The sequence below is a fragment of the Rhineura floridana genome, chromosome 1 (genome assembly GCF_030035675.1).
Source record: "Rhineura floridana isolate rRhiFlo1 chromosome 1, rRhiFlo1.hap2, whole genome shotgun sequence".
In the NCBI taxonomy this organism is placed as follows: domain Eukaryota; kingdom Metazoa; phylum Chordata; class Lepidosauria; order Squamata; family Rhineuridae; genus Rhineura; species Rhineura floridana.
The window spans coordinates 316,649,234-316,674,012 of record NC_084480.1 but is presented as its reverse complement, the minus strand read 5'-3'; the positions used below and the strand labels follow the sequence as shown (position 1 = coordinate 316,674,012).

The 24,779-nt window shown below is 42.5% G+C and overlaps 1 protein-coding gene across 3 annotated transcripts in view; it reads left to right on the top strand.

The window, feature by feature from the left end:
* Positions 1–24,779, top strand: part of TSNARE1 (t-SNARE domain containing 1) — a 647,930-nt gene that overhangs the window by 323,220 nt on the left and 299,931 nt on the right. For all 3 annotated transcript variants that reach the window (XM_061608012.1, XM_061607992.1, XM_061608002.1), the window contains 2 exons: positions 12,864–12,938; positions 16,125–16,181. In XM_061608012.1, coding sequence (XP_061463996.1) covers positions 12,864–12,938; positions 16,125–16,181 — 132 coding nt within the window. The remainder of the gene's footprint in view (positions 1–12,863; positions 12,939–16,124; positions 16,182–24,779) is intronic.

Genomic DNA, 24,779 nt, shown 5'->3' with positions numbered 1-24,779 from the left:
CAAGTTTGCCAGTTTTATTTATGTATCTCTGTATGCTAATTTTATACCAGCTTTCAGGTAAAAAAGCATTTCCATTTCACCTCATTCTTGCTTAAGGCTTTTGTACTGCTGCTGCTCTCACTTATCTACACTCTTCTTATCATCAGAAGGGACCAAAATCCCAGCGGCAGCAACAGCAACAACAGCTTGGCCAGTCCTTTTGGTGTGTGTGAGAGAGATCCTTACTAGAAATAAGCGAATTTGTACCAAATATAAGATGGCAATTCAAGTGGACCGTAGCCCCTTTGGAAATGTGGCACCAGATATTATAGCTCCCCCCTCTCACCTGGAAGCAGTGAACTGTGGGGTTATTGAGTTACGAAACAAAAGCTCAGATGAGATCAAATGAAATATTTCTTCTTGACAGATGCAGGAAAATTGGCTGTTTCTCATATATCTTGAGACATTTTCCACGACACAAATTGGGTCCAATGGGAAGTCATATGAAGACGAGAGAGAGAGAGAGAGCAATTTGTGATACTTTAATGTCATTACTATCATCATTGGGAGCACAGCAAAACACAGTAACTGAAGCAAGTCCAGATAGGAGAGAATATCTTTCTTAAAAAAAAAAAAAACATTGGGCAAGTATTGTTTGTAAAAGAAGGAAATGTTAGTATTCCAACACGAGGAACAAGTACACTACTTCATCATGGCATCCCATAATAACTTCTGAAGCCTCCCACAAAATTAATATAAAAGATTTCTAATGTTCAACTCTCTCCCTTTCACCTGAATGGCCGTGTTGCTTAAATAATTAAAACCTGCAAATTTTGATATGAGACTTATGATCTTTCTCCCTTCCACAAAACAAATGGCTGTGGTGGGCATTGGTTGTTGAAGCTCCTTTTAGGCAATTTCTAAATAATGTTTCAAAAATTTGTTCACTTCTGGTAATAGGAGACACCGTACATTGATGTTAAAACTCTACAGCTGGTCCCTTCCAAATCCCATTACTCTGTGTACTGTTTATGTGCTTGGAGGGAGGGAGGGAGAGAGCGAGAGAGAGAGAGCACAATGCTTCTTGCCCAGAAAGATTTGGAAAGCCATCTGAGCAATATTATGAGAATTATCTCAATTGACATTGGTTAGATCAGAGGTGGGAATGTGTATCCCACCAGATATTGTTGGGCTATAACTCCCATAATCTCTGACCATTGGCCATGCTGGTTGAAGCTTATGAGAGTTGGAGTCCAGCAACATCTGGAGAGCACCATCTTGGCTACCCCTGCTCTAGACAGTTTGATATTTCCAGACTCAAAATATGACAATCAGATCCAGCAAAATGGGGACACAGGTAAAATCTGTGACACCAAATATATCATGCATATATCCCAGAAGGAGCCAGGGTGGCAAACAAAAACACTAAAAACACCCTAAAATGTCTTAACAAAAGACTTTAAAACATATTAAAACAAAGCATCTTTAAAAACTTATTAAAACAAGACTCTTTAAAAATATTTTAAAATAAATAAATAAAAGCTTTTTGTTGTTGTTATGTACCTTCAAGTCAATTATGACTTATGGCGGCGCTATGAATAAGCGGCCTCCAATAGCATCTGTTATAAACCACCCTGTTCAGATCTTGTAAGTTCAGGTCTGTGGCTTCCTTTATGGAGTCAATCCATCTCTTGTTTGGCCTTCCTCTTTTTCTACTCCCTTCTGTTTTTCCCATCATTATTGTCTTTTCTAGTGAATCATGTCTTCCCATAATGTGTTCAAAGTATGATAACCTCAGTTTCGTCATTTTAGCTTCTAGTGACAGTTCTGGTTTAATTTGTTCTAATACCCAATTATTTGTCTTTTTCACGGTCCATGGTATCCGCAAAGCTCTTCTCCAACACCACATTTCAAATGAGTTTATTTTTCTCTTATCTGCTTTTTCCCTGTCCAACTTTCACATCCATACACAGAGATCGGGAACACCATGGTCTGAATGATCCTGACTTTGGTGTTCAGTGATGCATCTTTGCATTTGAGGACCTTTTCTAGTTCTCTCATAGCTGCCCTCCCCAGTCCTAGCCTTCTTCTGATTTCTTGACTATTGTCTCCATTTTGGTTAATGATTGTGCCGAGGTATTGATAATCCTTGACAAATTCAATGTCCTCATTGTCAGCTTTAAAGTTACATAAATCTTCTGTTGTCATTACTTTAGTCTTCTTGATGTTCAGTTGTAGTCTTCCTTTCTGTAATTTCCTCTTTAACTTTCAACAGCATTCTTATCAAATCATTACTGGTTTCTGCTAGTATTTTATTTTATTTTTTATTTTTATTTATTTATTAAATTTATATCCCGCCTTATGACCAAAAGGCCCTCAAGGCGGCTTACAAAAACATGAATATAACACATCATAAAGCATAAATGCAATAATGCAATTCTCAAAATTAAATAACATTATTAAAAGAAAAGAAAAAACATTTAAATGTGTCACAATAAGAGAACCAAACACTTTATAAAAAGGCCTAGATAAAAATCTTCAATTTCCCAGCAAATAAGTAGCATTTTTATTTTTAACATATAAATATACACAGTATATAAGTAGCCAAACAATAATAAACAACAAACTAATGAGAACACCTCAATATACAATTAAACAATCCCCACACACTTCACAACAGTGTTTAACAAAAATATGCTATAGTCCAAATAACAGCAAAAATGAATCTCCAAAATTAAATCTTGACCCCCAAAACAACTAAAAAACAACTAACCCCAGTAGTCTATAGACATCCCGAGCAGCAGGTTCACGCACACATACACACATAGTAGTATGGTATCGTCTGCATATCTTAAATTATTGATATTTCTCCCTCCAATTTTCACACCTCCTTCATCTTGGTCCAATCCCACTTTCCGTATGATATATTCTGCATATGTTTGTTGTTCTGTGTGATGCAGCGAACCCAGTTGGCACAAGAGATTGCTGAGTGTATCCCGGTTAAAGGATTTCAGGTCCGGTAGAGATTCAGACGCGTTAAAAGGTTTAAGAGTCTTTATTCCAAAAGACATTCCGTTACAAGAATCACTAGCTCCACTACAACCCCCACACTTGCTTTCGGTTTGCCCAGCGCTTATATCTCATTCCGTGCCCTTGCTCATCAACATCTGCAGTTTGGCCTTGGCACGAACACATTGCTGGCTTAACCCCACAATTGCCTGTTTTACTGTCCTTGTGGAAATACATTGCTTCTGAGCACACAACAGCCCCCACCCCACAAGACAGTGGACAATTTACATCACATTGCATTTCATTTCATTACAGTACATTTCAATTTCATCAGTTTACACACACTCAGTTTCTTTATTCACATAAATTTAACACACCAATCGTTTTCACTAATTTGGTGAACTTGTCCTCACACAATGGCTTGGTCATTATGTCAGCCAACATGTTGTCAGTGCTGCAATATGTTATGTTGATAAACCCATTTTTTATGTTGTCTCTGACGTGATGATTCCTCACACTTATGTGCTTTGTCCATTTAGTGTGTGCCTCTGAGGTGGCCATTTTAATGCACGTTTGATTATCTTCATGGACTGTAATAGGCATCCTTATTTCCATGCCCACTTCCTGCATGAACATTTCGAACCATTGAAGTTCATTACAGGCATTGGACAAAGCAACATATTAAGCTTCCGAACTGGAAGTGGCAACTACAGCCTGCTTTCTACTGCTCCAGTCAACCACTGATCCATGTAGCATTACAATTATGCCTGTGGTTGACTTTCGGCTTTGCAGCTCACCCGCATGATCAGCGTCCACGTAACATTCTAAACCACCTTCGTGCACAACAGAGAGAACTAGACCCTTTGTCTTCGTACCTTGTAAATAGCGCAACACCCGCTTCACTCCTTGCCAATCAGCCTCAGACGCTTGCTCTACTTTCCTGCTCAATATGCTGACTGCATTGCAAATATCTGGTCTTGATATTTTAACTAGATATTGCAATTTACCCAGTATTCGTCTGTGCAGAGCTGGATCGGCGCAAGGAGTCTCTTTCGGGTCCTGTTGGAATGTCACTGTCATAGGTGTCTGGACTGCGTTACATTCCGACATTTTACAGTCCTCCAGCAGCTGTTTTATTTTCCCTTCCTGTCTCAGCATTATGGTGCCATCAAGTGCACACACAATGTCTGTGCCCAGGTAATGAGTTACTGGATCTAACCGCTTGGTATCCACCTGCCTGCGCAGGCTCTCATGGAAGTCCTGTTCCTCCTGATCATCATGATAAATATATAAAATATCATCAACGTACACAGCGCAATATGAGGAGGTTCTTGTCCCTTTCCCTTTCACATACACACACGTGTCTGACTTACAGCGTTCAAATCCCATGCCCTGCAACACTTGATCTAACTTCTCATTCCAACATCGGGCGCTTTGACGTAGCCCATATAGAGATTTATTTAGTTTGCAGACTAACCCTTTCTGCAATACAAAACCTGGAGGCTGTTCCATATCAATCTCTTCCTTTAACTTTCCATGTAAGAAAGCCGTGCCTATGTCATAGTGGTTTATTTTCATACCCTGCATCGCAGCCATCTTCAGTAAAATACGTATAGATTCGTGTTTCACCACTGGTGCAAACACTTCATTATAATCTGTGCCATATTGTTGGGTAAACCCCTTAGCCACCAATCTCGCCCGGTATCTTTGTACCTCCCCCAAACTGGTGCGTTTTCTTTTGAACACCCATTTGCATCCTATGGCCCTTTTTCCTGTGGGCAGGTTACATAGAGTCCATGTTCCATTGTTTGCCATGGCTTGCAACTCCTCCTGCATAGCCATGTGCCATTTGTCCTGTTCAGTCAAAGGCAATCGCCTGATTTCATCTATGGAGGATGGTTCCTCCTGTGTTATTTCATGGTTCATTAACTTTGCCATGAAGGCTGCATGCGGGCATGTTACATCTGCTTTCTCCGGAGCATTTCTGCTATTTCCCTCATGTGTTACAACCTGCTTGCTGTCAGCCTGTTTCCTTTTCATCACATGCATAGTCATATGAAATAATTCCCTGTCCAGAACCCCCTGTAAGCATACCACATTGTTCTTAATCACTTTACATTTCCCTTTGTCAAATAATACAGAATAACCCATTTCATTCAGTTTCTTGACAGATAATATATTACAATCCAATTGCGGAACAAACAATACATCTGTAATTATTGTTTTCAGCTTACTTAATTTCAATGTTCCTCTAGCAATAACCTCTCTTCTTGATCCATCCGCTAACACCACAGTCTCTGACACGGATCTTGATGTATGATACAGTTCTGGATCATTTATCAAACAGTGAGAAGCTCCCGAATCACAAATCCACTCACAAGGTTCTGATTTATGAGCTCTTTCACTCACCAGTTTGACGCTGGATTGCTGCCAGCCTTGTCTGCCACGCTTGGCTGCACAGTCTCGCTGTAAGTGCGTTGTAGCTCCACAGGAATAACATGCTTTCTGCCCATTCACTGTGTCTTTGAAGTTCTGCTTCTTGTTTCTTTCTTGCTCCGTCTTTGCTAATTCTTCTCTTCTCTGCCATTCCTGAAGAAGTTTAGACGTAATATATTCCTCATTAAGACCGGCTTCAGGCATTGCTTTGATCGACGTCACAAGGGAATCCCAGGATTTATCAAGAGACGACAAGATGATAAACACCCTTTGAAGCCTAGAATGTGCCACGTTTCTCTCCTCTAATTCCGCGAACAGCCGTCTGAATTCCATCAGATGCTCTGACATGGAACAGCCTTCTTCCAGTCTCATCTGATATAATTTCCGAGCCAGAAATATCTTAGATCCCGCTGTCTGTCTCACATGGATCCCATTTAACACTGTCCACATCCTTTTAGCAGTGGGCTCGTTCTGCACATATAGCAATTGAGAGTCTGATAATGACAGTATTATAAATGCTCTTGCCTTATCATCTTTGCGTAGCCATTCATTCTGCGGAGCCGCCGGTGGGGCTGCATCTATCACCTCCCAGAGGTCCTCTTTAGTCAAGAATGCTTTCATCCGTAGTTTCCAGCTACTGTAATTCTTCTCTGTAAGCCGCTCCAGAGGTAACCCTGCTGACATTGCCACAGCCATACTCATCAGCACGCTTCTGCTCACCTCTCCAACACTCGGCCACAGTCTTTACACGTCTTCTCGAACCTGCAACCTCTGCATTACGCTGGGTAGCCTGGGCCCATAACCCCTGTTGTTCTGTGTGATGCAAGCGAACCCAGTTGGCACAAGAGATTGCTGAGAGTATCCCGGTTAAAGGATTTCAGGTCCGGTAGAGATTCAGATGCGTTAAAAGGTTTAAGAGTCTTTATTCCAAAAGACATTCAGTTACAAGAATCACTAGCTCCACTACAACCCCCACACTTGCTTTCGGTTTGCCCAGCACTTATATCTCATTCCGTGCCCTTGCTCATCAACATTAGCAGTTTGGCCTTGGCACGAACACATTGCTGGCTTAACCCCACAATTGCCTGTTTTACTGTCCTTGTGGAAATACATTGCTTCTGAGCACACAACAATGTTGTTGTTATGTGCCTTCAAGTCGATTACGACTTATGGCGACTTTATGAATCAGTGACCTCCAAGAGCATCTGTCGTGAACCGCCCTGTTCAGATCTTGTACGTTCAGGTCTGTGGCTTCCTTTGTGGAATCAATCCATCTCTTGTTTGGCCTTCCTCTTGTTCTACTCCCTTCTGTTTTCCCCAGCATTATTGTCTTTTCTAGTGAATTCTGCATATAGATTAAACAAATAGGGTGATAAAATACACCCCTGTCTCACACCCTTTCCGACGGGGAACCAATCGGTTTCTCCATATTCTGTCCTTACAGTAGCCTCTTGTCCAGAGTGTAGGTTGCGCATCAGGACAATCAGATGCTGTGGCACCCCCATTTCGTTTAAAGCATTCTATACTTTTTCATGATCTACACAATGAAAGGCTTTTCTGTACGGGGTGATTTTCTTCTGAAATTCCTTGGTCCGTTCCATTATCCAACGTATGTTTGCAATATGATCTCTGGTATCTCTTAAAGTAACTCCAACAGAGACACAGACTGCAGTATACCTCAGTTCTCTGAGTGCAATACTTTCCAAGAGTGCAAGGCTTCCCCAGATTTGGTTTCCTTTGGAAGTCAACCATGGGAGGCTTATTGGTGTTTTGTAATGGTTCCCCAGCCCTGGGCTAGAGCTTCAGGTTACAGTGTATCCAGACCGGACAGGCTTGCATAACTCATGAGTCACCAAGTCACAGTTACCAGGCATTTTTGGTGACCCATCAGACTCAATAAATGTCATGTTTCCTGGGATGTCAGGAACAGAAGGACCTCGACGCTGTATTCTGATTTGTGTTTGTTATGTGAATTATGGGAGGATAGTTTAAGCTGTCACAAACTGTGGTGCAACATTCAAAGATGAAAATTAGCTCACCCAACACATTTCACACATCTCTGAAAGTTGCAACATAGCTCTCAACAGTTTAACTGTGGAAAAATGCATATTTAAACACAATTTTTGAGATAAAGTATGCGTTTGAGTGAATAGACATATTTTAACTAAAAAAAAAAATTGGCACATTAATGCAGAAACAGAAGGATATGTAGTTATACATCAAACATGTGAGACTAGAGCTGACCAGAAATAGACAGACTCACTCATCCTTAGGTTCAAGACCATTCTGGTTAGCCTTAAGTATAGTGGTGCTGATGCAAATATGAAATACATCAAAATAAACTGTGGTTTAATTGCGGCACAAGCAAAACGATGGAAGAGAAAGGACAATGGAAGGAGAGAATATGTAATAACCCATAGTTTGGTGATTGGGAGTGTTACGAATGCACCAGATCCATGTTGTTCTGGGAAATGTTTTGCAAATTAGATTAAATCCAGAGAATTAGAGCACGCAGACGAGCTCTGGCCCTATAGTTGACAAGTTTTTAACATGGCTCCTTGTGTTTGACAAGCCCTATGATGAGATTCCCTTGGTTCCTCTCCTAGACAGGATAATAGTTACAAATCATGGTAAGAAGTGCATCTCTAAATTACAGATAATAGAAACCACCATCAGTGTTGTCAGACTGCTGAATCAATAGATCACTTGCTTCTGTTTTGCTTCATTTCTTTTTTTGCACTGTCAGATATTGCTTTCCTGGTAGCAGCTGAATAAATAGCTATATCTTAAACTGTTAATGCTCTTATTACAATAAGTTCATCACCATACTTGGGATGGAAATTTACCTAAGCTCACTTTGCTGGGGCAAACGAGATGATAGACTGGAAATGAGCCGGTCGCTATATTTACAGAGCTTCCTTTTTTCATTGTCATAATGATAGACAAAGGACCTGTGCTTGCTCAACCCCTGGAGCAAAACAAAACAAGGGGGATAGAAGGTGAAGTTGAAAAAAAAATAGCGATTGAAATGGGATGTGGAGGTGAAACGGTGTTACTTAAGCAGCACCAAAAACGTGGAGTGAAAAAAGGTGTACTTTTGAGTGTCAGGATATGTTTGGTGGTGGTGGGGACCCTCTTAGCAACCATTGTTTCATTTCATTCCTAGTGCTTGTTGTTCTTATGTGCCTTCAAGTCGATTATGACTTACGGTGACCCTGTGAATGAGCGACCTCCAAGAGCATCTGTCATGAACCATCCTGTTCAGATCTTGTAAGTTCAGGTCTGTGGCTTCCTTTATGGAATCAATCCATCTCTTGTTTCGCCTTCCTCTTTTTCTACTCCCTTCTGTTTTTCCCAGCATTTTGGTCTTTTCTAGTGAATGATGTCTTCTCATTATGGGTCCAGAGTATGATAACCTCAGTTTCATCATTTTAGCTTCAAGTGATAGCTCTGGTTTAATTTGTTCTAACACCCTAAGCACTAAGCTAGTTCTTAGGTACACTTTTTTTAAAAAAAAGAAGTAAAGGGGAAGGGTCTTTCGAACAGTGTTTGCCAACCTGGTACCCTCTAAATATTTTGGACTCCCTGCCAGCCCAGCCAGCATGGCCAACAGACAGGAATGACAGAAGCTAGAGTCCAAAACATCTGCAGGGCCCCAGATTAATGAGAGTATCCCAGATGCAGTCCTCAGCACCTCCAGCTAAAAGGGGGAAATAGTTGGCGATACCTCTTCTTAAGGCCCCAGGCAGCTGCAGCCTGTCAACCTAGACAATGCCAGGCTAGTGTGTGAGAGGGTGGACAGAACTGCGTGTCTCCCCATGAATGCATATCAAATTCTAAGCCAGCCTTCCCAAACCTGGTGCCCTCCAGACTCTAACTCCCATCAGCACTTCCCAGCACGGCCAGTGGTGGGGGGATACTGGTAGTTGCCTTTCAAGCCATCTGGAGGGCTCTGGGCTGGGGAACACTAAGCAGTACACTGCTGATAGGATGTATCTTCACTTTGGATGGCCATTTAGATATCTAAATATCTGAAAATGCTTATTATTTGCACCTGCAGTTGTAGGTCTGGCTAGTGACACGTATTTGCAAGTCTCTGTACATGTGGTGATCTCCTTGGATGGAGCTGGGTTCCAGTGCCAGGCATTAATTGCAGCACTACTGCATGGGGTGTTCTCTGTAGAGCTCACAAATGCCCTCTCAAAATTCTCCACCCCATCTGTGAACTGAGAAATTGGGGGTGGGGGAACGGACCATTTCACTAAATTTCTCCAGTGGAAAGGCTTTGTTTGTTCTGCTGCCATTGCAAGCAGCAGAAGCAGCAACCATGGTGCCAGCCTGGTCACAATGCCTCATCCCCCACAATGCCCTGGACCTAATGTCACCCCAGGGCATTGTGGGAAATGGAGCCTATCACTCGCAGACACACACTCACAGAGAGAGAGAGAGAGAGAGAGAGAGAGAGAGAGAATTCTAGGAATATACTGCAAAGTTTTATTTGCTTTTTTTAGGAAAGAAAAATCTCAGATATTTTCACAGGGGAAAAAAATGAAGTACTCATACTGAACACTTAATTAACAAGTACCCAAAATCTATCCTTTTAGGGAAAAACGAAGACATTAAGACAATTATCAGAGCATAGGGCCTGCTCCTTGTTATTTGAGCACAACTGTTTCATTTATGTCTTTTAAAATGGTTGTAACCCGCCCTGGGACGTCTGAGTGAAGGGTGGGTAATAAATTCTAACAACAACAACAGGAACAATAATACATTAGAGAGATAACCTATCTCCTAACATGTCTTAATGCTACCCCCAGACTGTTTGAAATAAAGATTCCTTATTTGTCTTGCTTCCAACCATACCGTGAATGGATTGTTCACCTTGCACAGTTCAAATGTACCCATTTTCCTGTGCCTCATTCCATGGAGTATGTGTCTGATCGGCTTCTCCAAGGGCAGTCGTACGTTTGTTGTCACCTTCCCTATTCATCTTCCAAGTAATGTAAATGAAATCAGTGTTCTCCATCTGTCTTCAGGAGATGCATCCTCTTAATGCATTTGAATCGTTCAGAAACCGTTTGTACAACAATTTGACGGAAGCTGTCTGTGAGCACCATTCGGGTGATTGCATATTCAAGATGTACCATAGTAAAGTGTCTTCAGGCTGCAGACAATGGGATACTCGTGTGTGTTCGCTTAGCAGCTGGAATGGAACAGAACATTGTAATCCAGTTGCACAATAACAAACAGAGACAGAGTGAGAGTGAGTGAGAGAGAGCGAGGCCCAGACAGGCTCATGAGACGGCACACAATCATGTCTCCAATTCAAATCAGTTTAAAATACACTTGCCAATAAAAAAAAAGTAGATTAATTGAATTTATGAATCACTTCCTAAGAGGCATCACAAAGTGATTTTGCAATACGATAAAAGATACACAAAGCAACTGCATATAGAAAACCAATTAAAAGCCATTACCTATATAAAAACAGTTTAAACAATTACAGGTACAAAAGCAATTTTAAATCCAGTACAGATGTTGGCTGGGATTAAGATAAATGAAATGGGGCAAAAAAGAGGAGCACATTAATACAATCTGTCAACTCACTACCCCAAAGGTCATCTGAAATAAATAAATAAATAAAAACTCTCCATCATGATATTGTTAATTACATTTCTACCCTGCCCTTTCCATCTTATCCCCACAACAGCCCTGCAAAGTAGGTTAGGCTGAGACAGAGTGTGGCTGACCCTGTGAGAGCTTTATGGCTAAGTGGGAATTTCAACCGAGGTCTTTTGATTGCTAATCTTAACACTCTAACCATGACCCCACACTGGGCTCTCGTGAGCTTCCTGACAGCCAGCAGAAAGGGAGTCTGACAGATCTCCCTAGGGAGAGGGTTCCAAGAAGAGATTGCCAGCACAGGAAAATCCCTGTTGTTGATGTCCTCATGCCTAACTTCAGAAGGCCAAGGCACTTACGCAGGCTCTCACTAGATCAGGGGTACCCACTATGGTGCACTCCTAATGTTGCTGATTTGCAGTTCCCATCATCCCTGCCCAATTTCATGGCCATGCTGCCTGGGGCTGATGGAGCTGAACTTGTCAAGGATTATCAATACCTCGGCACAGTCATTAAGCAAAATGGAGACAATAGTCAAGAAATCAGAAGAAGGCTAGGGCTGGGTAGGGCAGCTGTGAGAGAACTAGAAAAGATCCTCAAATGCAAAGATGTATCACTGAACAGCAAAGTCAGGATCATTCAGACTATGGTATTCCCGATCTCTATGTATGGATGTGAAAGTTGGACAGTGAAAAAGGCAGATAAGAGAAAAATCAACTCATTTGAAATGTGGTGCTTGAGGAGAGCTTTGCGCATACCATGGACTGCGCAAAAGACAAATTGGGTGTTAGAACAAATTAAAGCAGAACTGTCACTAGAAGCTAAAATGATGAAACTGAGGTTATCATTCTTTGGACACATCACGAGAAGACATGATTCACTAGAAAAGACCATAATGCGGGGAAAAACAGAAGGGAGTAGAAAAAGAGGAAGGCCAAACAAGGGATGGATTGATTCTGTAAAGGAAGCCACAGAGCTGAACTTACAAGATCTGAACAGGCTGGTTCACGACAGATGCTCATAGGGTTGTCATAAGTTGTAACTGACTTGAAGGCACATAACAACAACAAAACACTAGATGACCTGACCACAGAGTTGGAAGGGCAGCTCATGTGGAATAAGCCAGTCCTTAAGAGTACTGTCATAGAGGATAAAGCTATCAAGGGCTTCTAACTGTTATGGTTATATAGTACCTCCAGTGTTGGAGAGAGTATACCTCTTAAAATCAGTTGCTCGGAATCAAAAGTAAGGAGAGTGCTATTGCACTCATGGCCTGCTTATGAGTTTCTCACAGGCATCTTCTTGGCTGTTGTGAGAATAGAATGCTGGAGTAGATGGGCCCTTTGTTTTATCTCACACGGCTCTTAGATTCTTTGTATGCAGAGCTTGGACAAGTTACTTTTTTGAACTACAACTCTCGTCAGCCCCAGCCAACATGGCCACTGGATTGGGCTGATGGGAGTTGTAGTTCATAAAAGTAACTTGTCCAAGCTCTGTTTGTATGTTCTTAATATCAGCACTATTGGCAGTCCTATAATCATTCATGCTGGTGGGCACATCCCTAGATACAGCAGAGGAGATACAAGAGCATTTAGCCCCAGAGGTGGGGAACATCCAGTAACAACTCTGTGCAATGGATTTAGTTCATGGTCTGCAATGTAGCGACGTCAGTCTCTGATTGGCCTCCTGGCCATAGAAGCAGTTCAGGGGTAAAAGGGTCTTAGAGATTTACTATCTTGGGATAAGTGGTGGCAAAAAAGTAACGCCATGTTACATGCTAATGGTATTTGATGCTCTTCTTTTTCTATCATACGTAGCAAGAACGACTTCAGTTGGACCGGCTGAAGAACCAGCTTTCTGATGCCATCCAGCGATATGGAACAGTACAAAAGGTAAAGAGAGATTATGAGGCTGCATCTTCAAAATAAGCTGTGCTGAGATTAGGAGGAGGTTTCCCCTCCCCCAAACGATAACAGGATGATGAGTGCACTCTGAGGGCTCGAAGGAGGAAATCTTCAGACAAGAAGGGACCAGATATTTTGAAAAAATGATCTGCCTTCAAGTCGATTCTGACTTATGTCTACCCTATGAATAGGGTTTTCATGGCAAGTGGTATTCAGAGGGGGTTGACCATTGCCTCCCTCTGAGGCTAGTTCTCCCCAGCTGGCTAGGGCCTGCTCAGCTTGCCGGAGCTGCACAAGCCAGCCCCTTCCTGTCTGCAACTGTCAGCTGGGGGGCACCTGGGCTCCTTGGGACTATGCAGCTTGCCCACGGCAGCACAGGTGGCAAGGCACGTAACCCTGAGCCACTCCCTGTGGGGTGATCTTTAGCTGACACTTTACCTTGACATTCAGGAGACAGGAGCGGGGATTTGAACTCACAGACTCTGGACTCCCAGCCAGGCTCTCCTCCCCACTGTGCTATACAAGCTTCCGACCAGATATTTATTTATTACTTATTTTATTATTTGATTTATATCCCACCCTTCCTCCCAACAGGAGCCCAGGGTGGTTAAAACATGATAAAAACAGACTTTAAAATACATCAAAACAACTTTAAAAACATTTTTTTTTAAAAAAATACACAAGTAGAGAGAGTCTCACACAAGCCAAGGGCAGGTCTCCAAAACAGCAGCGAGAAGGCAGATGGTTCAGAGGGAGGCAGTGCTGTGCAAACAAAGGGCCAGGGATTCCAAAATGACGCCTGTGGAAAGCCAGGGGTTTCGCCTAAAAGGGCCTCCCAACTTGGAAGCAAGTTGCACACACTGAAGAGCAAACTCCAAGGCTTTGTATAGCCAGGTAGAGCTGCATTGATTCTATATCTTGGGTCACATGTCACACTGAGCCATGGCTTAGAGTGAATGCACGGGCTGCTAGACCACAGCTGGATTGCAGCTCATGGTTAGTCTGGAGGCAGCTAAACCATGACCCTCGGTTTGGATGACTTCCTAAGCCAAGCCATAGCTTAGCTCAACACAGCACAGCGCAGAATGACTGAGGGTGTGGGGGAGCGTCACCTTGTAGTGGTGAGTGGGCTTGCGTGTTCCAAGGAACCCTGTGAGCGATGCCGTCGGGAGTCATGTACTCCCAGCAGGGTCACCCATGGCGGTAAGGTCAAGGGAGAGGAACCAGACAAAGAACGATCCAAGAAAGTCCTCAACCACAGAACAGGTGGAGGATAACAGTGTGTATGTTACAATGGCTGTGAAGGCGGATGAAGGCTGCAGCAGATAAAAGACTTCCAATTGTTGTAGTACCCATGCCATTGGATCCAAGCCTTTTTCTGTCAAGATTGTGTGTTGATCATTGTGTGCCGATCTCCCCACATAAAACAAATTCACGCACATAGCAAAAGTCCCATGGCGATTGGCAAATGGCGACGGGGGCAGGACTGTGAAATCTAGAAGCCCCTAGTCATGGACTGGTACATTGGCGGTGGATACAGATTCAGACAGATCCATTGTTAAAGACTATATTTTGGAAGACAATCTTACTCGGTCACGAGTGATCGCCAAGAAGAGAAGGGGGAGCAGAGCGGGTGCAATCTCCTCTCCCAGAGCCTGCATACTCACCTGTCCATGCCAAGCCCTAATGAGTAACAAGGACCATACTCACACCATGCATTTATTCCACAATGATTGCACTTGAAACAGTCATGGCTTCCCCCAGAGAATCCTGGGAAGTATCATTTGTGAAGGGTGCTGAGAGTTGTTGGGAAACCCCTATCCCTCCCGCAGAGCTACAATTCTCAGAGTTTTCTGGGTAGAGGGACTGACTGTTAAACCACTTGGGGAATTGCAGCTCTGTGAGGGGAATAAGGTGTCTCCTAACAGCTCTCAGCGTCCCTCACAAATTCCCCTTCCTGGGATCCTTTGGGGGTGGGACGCCATGAATGTCTGAAGTGGAAAAATAATGGTATAAACGTGTGAATGTAGCCAAAGTCATCCTGGCAAAGGTATGTTTCTGTGCGTTTCCTGGCTCTGACTCCCTTCCTTAGCTCCCCATTCTCACCTCTGACAGCTACCTACAGATCAGCCTTGACAACATATTGGTTGCTTTCCATTCTTTGTGAACCTGTATACTTAGTATGCGTGAACCTGTACATTCCCATTTCAGCCAGAATTATATTTATTCAGGATTCTGTCCAATGCCGCTCTTCCGCTCGTGCACCAGACTTCCACTTGTGCAATGGATCTTCCCCTTCCCTTCCTCTAAACCTGCAGCCCCTTGCTCACACTCAAAATTTGTTCCAGAGGGTTTGGGGAGACTCCGGATCAAATTTGGAGGCATGAGGAGAGGAAGGGGATGGTCCGTTATGTGAGTGGAATTCTGTTTGTGCAGTGTTGGATATATTATAATCATCATCATTGCACAGTTCTCTCTTTCCTTATTTTATCCTAACATCCAACCCTATGAGGTAGGCTAGGCTGAGAAACTGTGACTGTGCCCAGGTCACCTACTGAGCTTCATAGTTCAGTGAGAATTTGGACCAGGTCCAACACTTTAACTACTACTTTGCAATGACTTTGAGCTATTGAGGCACCAAGGCATTTTCCTTGCTTCATAATCATAATACTGACTTGATGTATCTGGAAAGAATGTGCTCAGCAACACCAGTGTCTCTCTGCAATGGGGGTCACTCTTGTTCAGTAATGCATGTTCCGGGAGAATCTGCCTATGCAGCTTTCTACCTATATATTTATTTTTAATAAATTGCAATGTAACAAGATTATCCATTGCATATTCCTCTTCCCTGAATGGCCTGGTTGCGTCAAGGAGCTGTTCTTGAGTGGCAAATTGCTGTTTCCCCACACTTGGGCCTGTCACTTTTTAAATGTGTGGTTTGCTCTTGATAACCCTGTCACCCTTGAAGTTAAAATTACTTCTGATTTCTCAAAGGCCTATCCTTTCAAAACAGGTTTCCCCTATTCTGCAATTATAGAGTTTGATCATTCCCCCTTATTCCTCCCTCTCTTGTTCTCTCCCTCCCTCTCTCTCTGTCTCTATGAATAAACAAGTGTATTATACGTTTCTATTCTGTTCCGACCACTAATTCTGCTGTTGTATTTCTGTTTGTAGAAAATCGCAGAGAAATCGAAAGCCCTTCTTCCCAAGGGACAGAACAGTAAGAAGCAGGTAAGTGCAGCATTTATTCAGCTTTAAGAGTACAATACATTTTGAGCACATACTCTGACCTCTAATTTTCTTCTTGACATTAGTCACCAATGGTTTGCATGGTGCAAAGCATCACTTTGCCATCTCTTCATTCCTGACACATGCAGATTTCCCCACCTCCCTGTAGCACTTTGGCCAAATAAGCTTGTTGCGGGTGAGGGTTATGTAAACCATAGGGCCAGCAACCTCTAGAGGAGACCAGGGTCCAGGACAGATCTCTCTGAGATGGTGGCCTCCAGAGGTTTTGGACTACAGCTCCTATCAGACTTAACCAGAACAGCTGGAGGCCACCAACTTGGGAAAGGCTGGCCTAGGCTCTTCCATGACATTTTCAGTAGTTCTGGGTAAGCGCTTGGTGGGTGCAACTGAGCCTGAAGGTCCCTATAATTATAGTTATGAGATTCTTATAATCTAGTTCTTCATGTGCCACATGGATAAGGTATAGAATTCACTACTACAGGATGTGGTGATGACCCCAACCTTAGGCAGCTTTAATTTGTGGAGCATAAGGCTATCAGTGGCAACTAGTCTTGTACATGAGTTCACTCACACATGCACGCAACCTGGTGAGCAACTGCAGAAGAGGCCTGTCCTCTTGGCTTCCCTGTGGGCCTCCCATAGACGTCTAGTTGGCCACTGTGAGAACAGGCTGCTGGACTAGATGCACCTTTAGGATGATCCAACAGGACTCATCCTGTATTCGTCTTCCAGTTGCTCCATCCTGTTGTGGGTGGTCTTTTGGAGTCACCATGGCTATACAGAATAAAACTCTGGTAATGAGTCTTGCTCATCTAGATAGAGGATAAGAACATAAGAAGAGCCTGCTGGATCAGGCCAGTGGCCCATCTAGTCCAGCATCGAGGTGTGCATGAGTGTGTGTTGATAGTAGCCTATTATGCAAAGGTAAACATTTACATGTATTGCTCTGCCCACTTTTGTCTCTGGCCCTGCCCACCTAATTTTCAGAAGGTTTCCTGGAAGGGAGTGTGGCCCCTGGGGTAGAAAAAGTTTCCTGGAAGAATTCGATTGGGCTAGATGATCTATTTATTCAAACATTGCATGCAATTTTATTTTGTTTGAAATGGCTATCGATCATAAAATATAAAAACTTCCGTATGTATCACTACAATACAATTCCTTGTGCTAGGTCTTTCTAATAAATATAAGTTTAATATGCATAAAACGGCTAGCATTCATAAAACCATGTATAAAACAATAATGTATAACAATAAAATGTCTTTGTGCTGAATATATCCTAAATGTGTTTCAACCTATATAGGTCTTCTTCAGGGGGAACTGTAAACTTTTATCAGCTAAATGCTGTTGTGCTCCTTTGGCATCCCTGGATCTTATAAACAATGAGTGTGACCTACAGACAAAGCAGAGAACAAATGTAGCCAACTATCACAGCTTGGAAAAGTTACTTTTTTGAACTACAACTCCCATCAGCCTCAGCCAGCATGGCCACTGGATTGGGCTGATGGGAGTTGTAGTTCAAAAAAGTAACTTTTCCAAGCTCTGCCAACTATAGCTCAACACTTTACATATGAAAAGTATAAAAGGAAAAAAGTTCCCACATCCCTGCTACAGGGTGAGACTGTTTGGGAAAGTCGTGATCAAAGGACATAATTTCATTCAACATGAAACCATGTTATATCTTTGGGGCCAGAGTGGGGTAAAGTTTATATCAGCACAATCTGGATATATGGTGGTACATTAGAGATCGAAAGATCTGTCTGTTTCGCTTTTCTCCGTCTCTCATTTTTCCAATTTTTCAGTTCTCTACATTTCTACAGTGATTTGCAATTTTTTTTAAAAAAAATTCTCATGAAAATTCTCCACCATATTAGTGTAAATTTCCCCAAATAAACACATTTTGCAGGCAGTTTTGACTTAAGTGCACATTTTTGCAAGCCATTTCTCATCACATAATGCCATTTTGTATGTTATTTTCACTCATGTATTCATCTTTATGCACACTTCCCCCTAATTATATCCATTTTTGTAAGTGTTGCTTGGTAGGTGAGATGCATCCCAAAATTCTAATAGATGCAAATTTCGAAGGATGGCTGAGTTTCGGTTCTCATATTGTTTCAGAAATTGTGAAATTGGTAAATTCTGCTTGAAATGCAAACTGAATCTAAATTTTCACCTATCCCTGCGGTACGTGGGATGCGGCTCAAAATGCATTAATGCTATTTGTGTGATAAGTATTTGTACCAAGGTAACCAAAGCAACTCAAGTCATGATAAAGCATTAATGAAGCGATGTCAAACATGCAAAGGGACTCAATCTCAGCAAACGTATGTTTGATCAGCCCTTAAAATGTTTTTGGTTGAGCATTGTGACCTTGAAGTAGGTAATGAAATCTTTTGGGTGACTGAGATATAAACTGGTGGTTTTTGTTGGTTTGTTTTTTAACTTCTTAAAGCCAAGCTTGAAAACTTGCACAAACAGTTCAGGACATTTAACTACTCCAAGCAAAATTCCAATGTAACTTGGGTCAGAGCTTGGAAAAGTTACTTTTTTGAACTACAACTCCCCATCAGCCCCAGCCAGCATGGCCACTGGATTGGGCTGATGGGAGTTGTAGTTCAAAAAAGTAACTTTTCCAAGCTCTGCTTGGGATAGTAAAATATCCCAAATGTCCCAAAACAAATCCTTCTGTTTGGTGTCAGAAAAATGGCACTTAGGTCTGCTTCCTGGATTCAGATCCATTTCCCATTCATAGGACTTTTTTTCTTTTAATCTGAATGTTTCCCATTGATTGGGACAAAAAAAATCATCCCACTGGCCCAAATTCCTAGACTTTCAGATATTTTTGTTCCAGACACTTTTTATTTTGTTTTTTTCCTTGAAGAAAATCCTGCATGGACACTTAACAATCTGTTTTCCTGGATCAGTTTTTGTTAGGAAAAAAAGTATCATAGCATGTTACACTGGGGCAGAAAAGTTTCCCAACAGCTATGTATATTGATACATTACTTGGGATATCATATGGCCTGGCACCTTTTTCTGGTTAGAAAAAGAAAACTCTAAATGGTAAGTAGCTGAAATTTGGAGACATCGTTTCTTCCTGTGCAGGTGACAATGTCATAGAAGGGCAACAACACTGTAGGTCTACTTCTGTGTTAGTTCTGAAATGAAGAGTACACCTGGGATAGGATTTTGTTGCAGGATGGTTTAAGAAATAAAAGTGATCCTTGTCAGGAGCCTTTCTGATTGAGGGGGTTACAAATATCTTAGAAACATCATATTATGTTATTAATATTATTAAAAGAAACTTGATTCATATGCCATCAAGCTAACTCAAGACAAAAACCCTTTAATCTTACCGTAGCATTTCCTTATAAATACCTACCTCCACCCCATGTTGAAGACTACAGTCATATAGACTACAGTCATATGCGTATAGGAATACAAGGCAAATGTCCTTGGCAAATGTCCATTGTTTTCAATACACTGCTTTGGTGATCCCTAACTCTCCGCAAGTGATCAGTTCAGCCCATTGCAGATATCGTGCATTTTTTACAGGGAGATTGCTTACCTGTGATTCTTGAAGTGTGTATGTGTTGGACAGACCTAGCTGTTATTTACGCAACTGCATGTTTGCTGAAAAAATGTGGGATGTGGGCTCAAAGAGCACACAGGTGAGAACTGCAGGGATAATTTTTGGCTCCCCTTACTTAATGCCCACTGATCCTCCCTGCTAAACTGTCCCGTGGGAGAATCCCCTCTCCCCACCCATTGACCCTCCCCTAACCTCTCCCTTTATTACTGGGCATAGTCCATTTTTCCTAGGTAACATCTAGTGCTGCCTGTAGGACTGATGACACAGCCCAACAAAAAAATTTTTTTTAGTTGCCAAGGATGTTTGAATGACTTTAGGGTATTTTGGGGGTGCTAAATCCAAAAATGACATTAGTTTTGCCGAATTGGCTCTAGTTTTTGAGATAATGGATACCCCGCAAATGACGATTGTAGCCCAATACGACCTGTAGCTGCTGACATATGCAGCAGGGTTTTGTCTGTCTTTTTACTCTAGAACATTGTTTTGCAAGTTTATCCATTGCATATAATATCATATTGATACTTTTTTTTTTTTTGAAGAGGAATATGAGTTCGTCACAAAGAGGCTGCTTAAACAATCCTAATGCATTCTGCTACATTTGTGGCGAACAGGGCCAGTTCCAAAGGGCGGCCAGATTGGGCACTGGCCCGAGGGCCGTGCAGCTCTAGGAGCCCCTGGGGGGCCCTACACTCCCCTTCCGCGATCCCACGGATTGCAAGACGAGCTTCCGAACCGCCCGCCATTCCCCGCCATCCCCAGCGCTTCACCTACCTTTCTCTGCTGTTCACACAGGGTTGCCATCAATAAAGATGGCGGCCGAGGTTTCCGTAAGGGACTGAAGCCTCTGCCGCCATCTTGGTTGATGGCAGCAATGCGCGTGCTGCATGCCATCAACCAAGATGGTGGCAAAGGCTTCAGTCCCTTATGGAAACCTCGGCCGCCATCTTTATTGATGGCAACCCTGCGTGAACAGCAGAGAAAGGTAGGTGAAGCGCTGGGGATGGCGGGGGATGGCGGGCGGTTCGGAAGCTCATCTTGCGATCCACGGGATCACAGAAGGGAAGCAGAGGGGCCCAGGGCAGGCTAATGCCCAAGGGGCCCTGCATTCCTGGAGCCGGCCCTGGTGGCGAATACACTCTGCAAAAACAAAGAAAAAACATCACTGACTTTGTAAAACAAGCATATCTTGCTTATTTTGGAGTGAAGCTTGGAGATCAAGATAAGTCTTGGGCTCCCCATAAGGTTTGCAAAACCTGTGTAGAGTGCCTACGACAGTGGAAAAATGGAGAAAGGAAATGTTTAAACTTTGGTGTGCCTATGGTGTGGAGAGAGCCGCAAAACCATCACGATGATTGTTATTTTTGTGTTGTGAATGTGAAAGGCTTCAATCGCTACATGAAACATAAGTGGGAGTATCCTGATTTGTACTCAGCAAGGCAACCTGTGCCACACAGCGAAGACGTTCCCATACCAGTGTTTACCTCACTGCCTGACCTTCCATTGTCAGATGTTGAAGAAATGCTGGACGTGGAGTGTAGCACAGGTGGTAGCCCTGGAAGTGGATATGAAGAAAGCTTTTCAACACCTGAGCAGTTCTCCCAAAAGGAACTCAATGATCTGATACGAGACTTCAGTCTGTCAAAGCAAGCATCTGAACTTTTAGCATCCAGGCTAATGGAAAAGAACTGTCTACAGCCGGAAGCTAACATAACAGCTTATCGGACAAGAGAGGAGGGACTTCTTCCATACTTCAGCCAAGATGAAGAACTTGTATACTGCAATAACATTCCTGGACTTCTTCTTCAAATGGGACTACCAGAATATCGACCAGAAGATTGGCGGCTTTTTATAGACAGCTCCACCAGAAGCTTGAAATGTGTTTTATTGCACAATGGTAACTGCTATGCATCTCTTCCAATTGCTCACTCAACAAAACTTAAAGAAGAATATGAAAATATCAAAATGGTCTTGCAGAAGCTCTGCTATCATGAGCACCAGTGGTCTATTTGTGTTGAACTAAAGATGGTGAACTTCTTGCTTGGGCAGCAAAGTGGATACACGAAGTACCCTTGTTTCATCTGCTTGTGGGATAGTAGGGCAAAGCGAGATCATTGGAAAAAAGTGACATGGCCTTCAAGGGAACTCATGACTGTAGGTGGAGTGAACATCATTAACAAGCCATTGGTTGACAAGAGAAAAACTCATTCTCCCACCACTCCATATCAAGCTTGGACTGATGAAGCAATTTGTTAAGGCCTTGGGCAAAGATGGTGATTGCTTCAAATACATTTGTAGATCGTTCCTTGGACTGACTATGGAAAAACTAAAAGCAGGAATCTTTGATGGTCCTAAAATTCGTAAACTCATCAATGATTTGAATTTCACTAAATTTATGAATGATGTTGAAGCTTCTGCCTGGTGCAGTTATGTCTCAGTTGTCAAGAACTTCTTGGGTAACCACAAAGCAGACAATTATGAAGAATTGGTGCAAAACATGCTCACTAACTTTAAACATTTGGGTACTAATATGAGCATAAAGGTACACTATCTCCATAGCCACTTAGACAGATTTCCGGATAATCTTGGTGATTTTAGTGAGGAACAAGGGGAGAGGTTCTATCAGGATATAAAGGTGATGGAGGAAAGGTATCAAGGCAGATGGGACAGACACATGAAGGCAGACTACTGCTGGAGCCTCCAACGTGATTGTCCTGATGCCCCACATAAAAGAAAGGCGTACACACAGCGTTTTTCTATGCATTAATTGTGATTATCTGAATCAGCTTACTTTGTTTTAATGTTATTGTACTGAATACAATGCCATTAGGTATTTCATGTGTTTACTTTTGTATGATTTGAGACAGTTTCCATGTCATTTGTGGGTAGGCTATGCCTGACCATTAAATTTTTTGAATTTGTTATGTTTTTCAATGGGGGCATCCATTATCTCAAAAATTAGAGCCAATCTAGCAAAACCAATGCCATATTCGGAATCAGCGACACAAAGTTACCCTAAAATCGATCAAACATCATTGGCAATAAAATTAGTGTTGACCAGTGTGATCCTTATAGATGGCAATCCAGTTCAAAAGCCCTTTTTTGTATTCATTTTTAAAGGGATTTTAGCTTTGTGCATTTGTAGCCTTCCACACATGCTGATTTGCATCCATCATTCCTCCTTGATCTCCCATTATTATTTTCACCACTCGTTCCTCTGTAAAGCAAAATAAAACAAGGAAATTGAAGGTGCGAAAGCTTTGCTGCTGTTAATGCAGCATTACTGTTGATTTTATTTTCTCTCATGTACAAAGGCCAGGGAATTCACAAAGCACAGCTGCCTCAGCACCAGTAATTTCAGTGCATTGTGCATCTATTGAAGCAGTAAAGTTAACATCCGATATAATAATACAAGAATCCACATATATTCAGAGGTGGGGAACGGCTTGCCATTCCTTGGAGACTGTGAGCCTGAATGTCTTGCTGTTGGGGTTGATAAAATATATTACTTTTATACACAGCAGGAAAAGTTTTGTCCATTTGTGCCATAATGGGTCCCAGCTGGTCCTGAAAGACATTCCTGGTCTGAAAAGGGCCGACCGACATCACTCAAAAGGTGTGTTGAAGGTGTATGTGGAGCCGACCACAGTGTGTGGCGCAGCCAAGAGGAGCCTTGAAGTGTGAATTGGCGCAGTGGCTAAGAGTGTGGTTATTCACATCCCAAGTCTTGAATCTTCCTGGAAGGCTTTAGGCAAGTCTGCCATCTCTCTGCCTCCTCACCCCAGCAGTGTAAAATTAGGGTAATAATACTTGCTTTCTAGGGTTACTCGGACAGCATATGTGAACTAAGACCAAGCAGGAAGTTTTAAACCTGGAACTTTCAGCAGAGTTGGGGAACTGGGGATGAAAAAAAGGGGGTGATTTCAGGGGAACAGCAGTAAAACTGGCTAAATTTCTGTCAGTGGTAGTGAGAACAGGGGTTGAAGGTAGACCTGACACTGAGTTTATGTCTTCTGCATTAAATTTTACCTTTGTAGTCCCAGAGGAGGGCAACAAGGATGATCAGGGGACTGGAAACAAAGCCCTATGAGGAGAGACTGAAAGAACTGGGCATGTTTAACCTGGAGAAGAGAAGACTGAGGGGAGATATGATAGCACTGTTCAAGTACATGAAAGGTTGTCACATAGAGGAGGGCCGGGATCTCTTCTCCATCATTCCAGAATACAGGACACGGAATAATGGGCTCAAGTTGCAGGAAGCCAGATTTCGACTAGACATCAGGAAAAACCTCCTAACTGTTAGAGGGGTACGACAATGGAATCAATTACCTAGAGAGGTAGTGGGCTCTCTGACACTGGAGGCATTCAAGAGGCAGCTGGACAGCCATCTGTCAGGATTGCTTTGATTTGGATTCCTGCATTGAGCAGGGGGTTGGATTTGATGGCCTTATAGGCCCCTTCTGTTCTATGAAATTCAAAGTTCCACACCTGGAAATAAGAAACAAAATGCATAGTTATAAGATGGGGAATATGTGGCTCAGCAATACTACATGTGAGAAGGATCTTGGAATTGTTGTTGATCACAAACTGAATATGAGCCAACAGTGTGATGTGGCTGTAAAAATGGCAGATGCTATTTTAGGCTGCATTAACAGAAACATACTTTCCAAATTGTATTTGGCACTGGTGAGGCCTCATCTTGAGTAGTGTGTCCAGTTCTGGACACCACACTTTAAGAAGGATGCAGACAAACTGGAATGAGTTCAGAGGAGGGCAATGAGGATAATCAGGGGATTTGAAACAAGGCCATATGAGGAAAGACTGAAAGGACTGAAAAACTGAAAGAACTGGCCATGTTTAGCCTTGGGAAGAGAAGACTGAGGTGAGATACGATAGCACTCTTCATGTACTTGAAAGGTTGCCACACAGAGGAGGATCTCTTCTCAGAATAATGGGCTCAAGTTACAGGAAGCCAGATTTCAACTGAACAT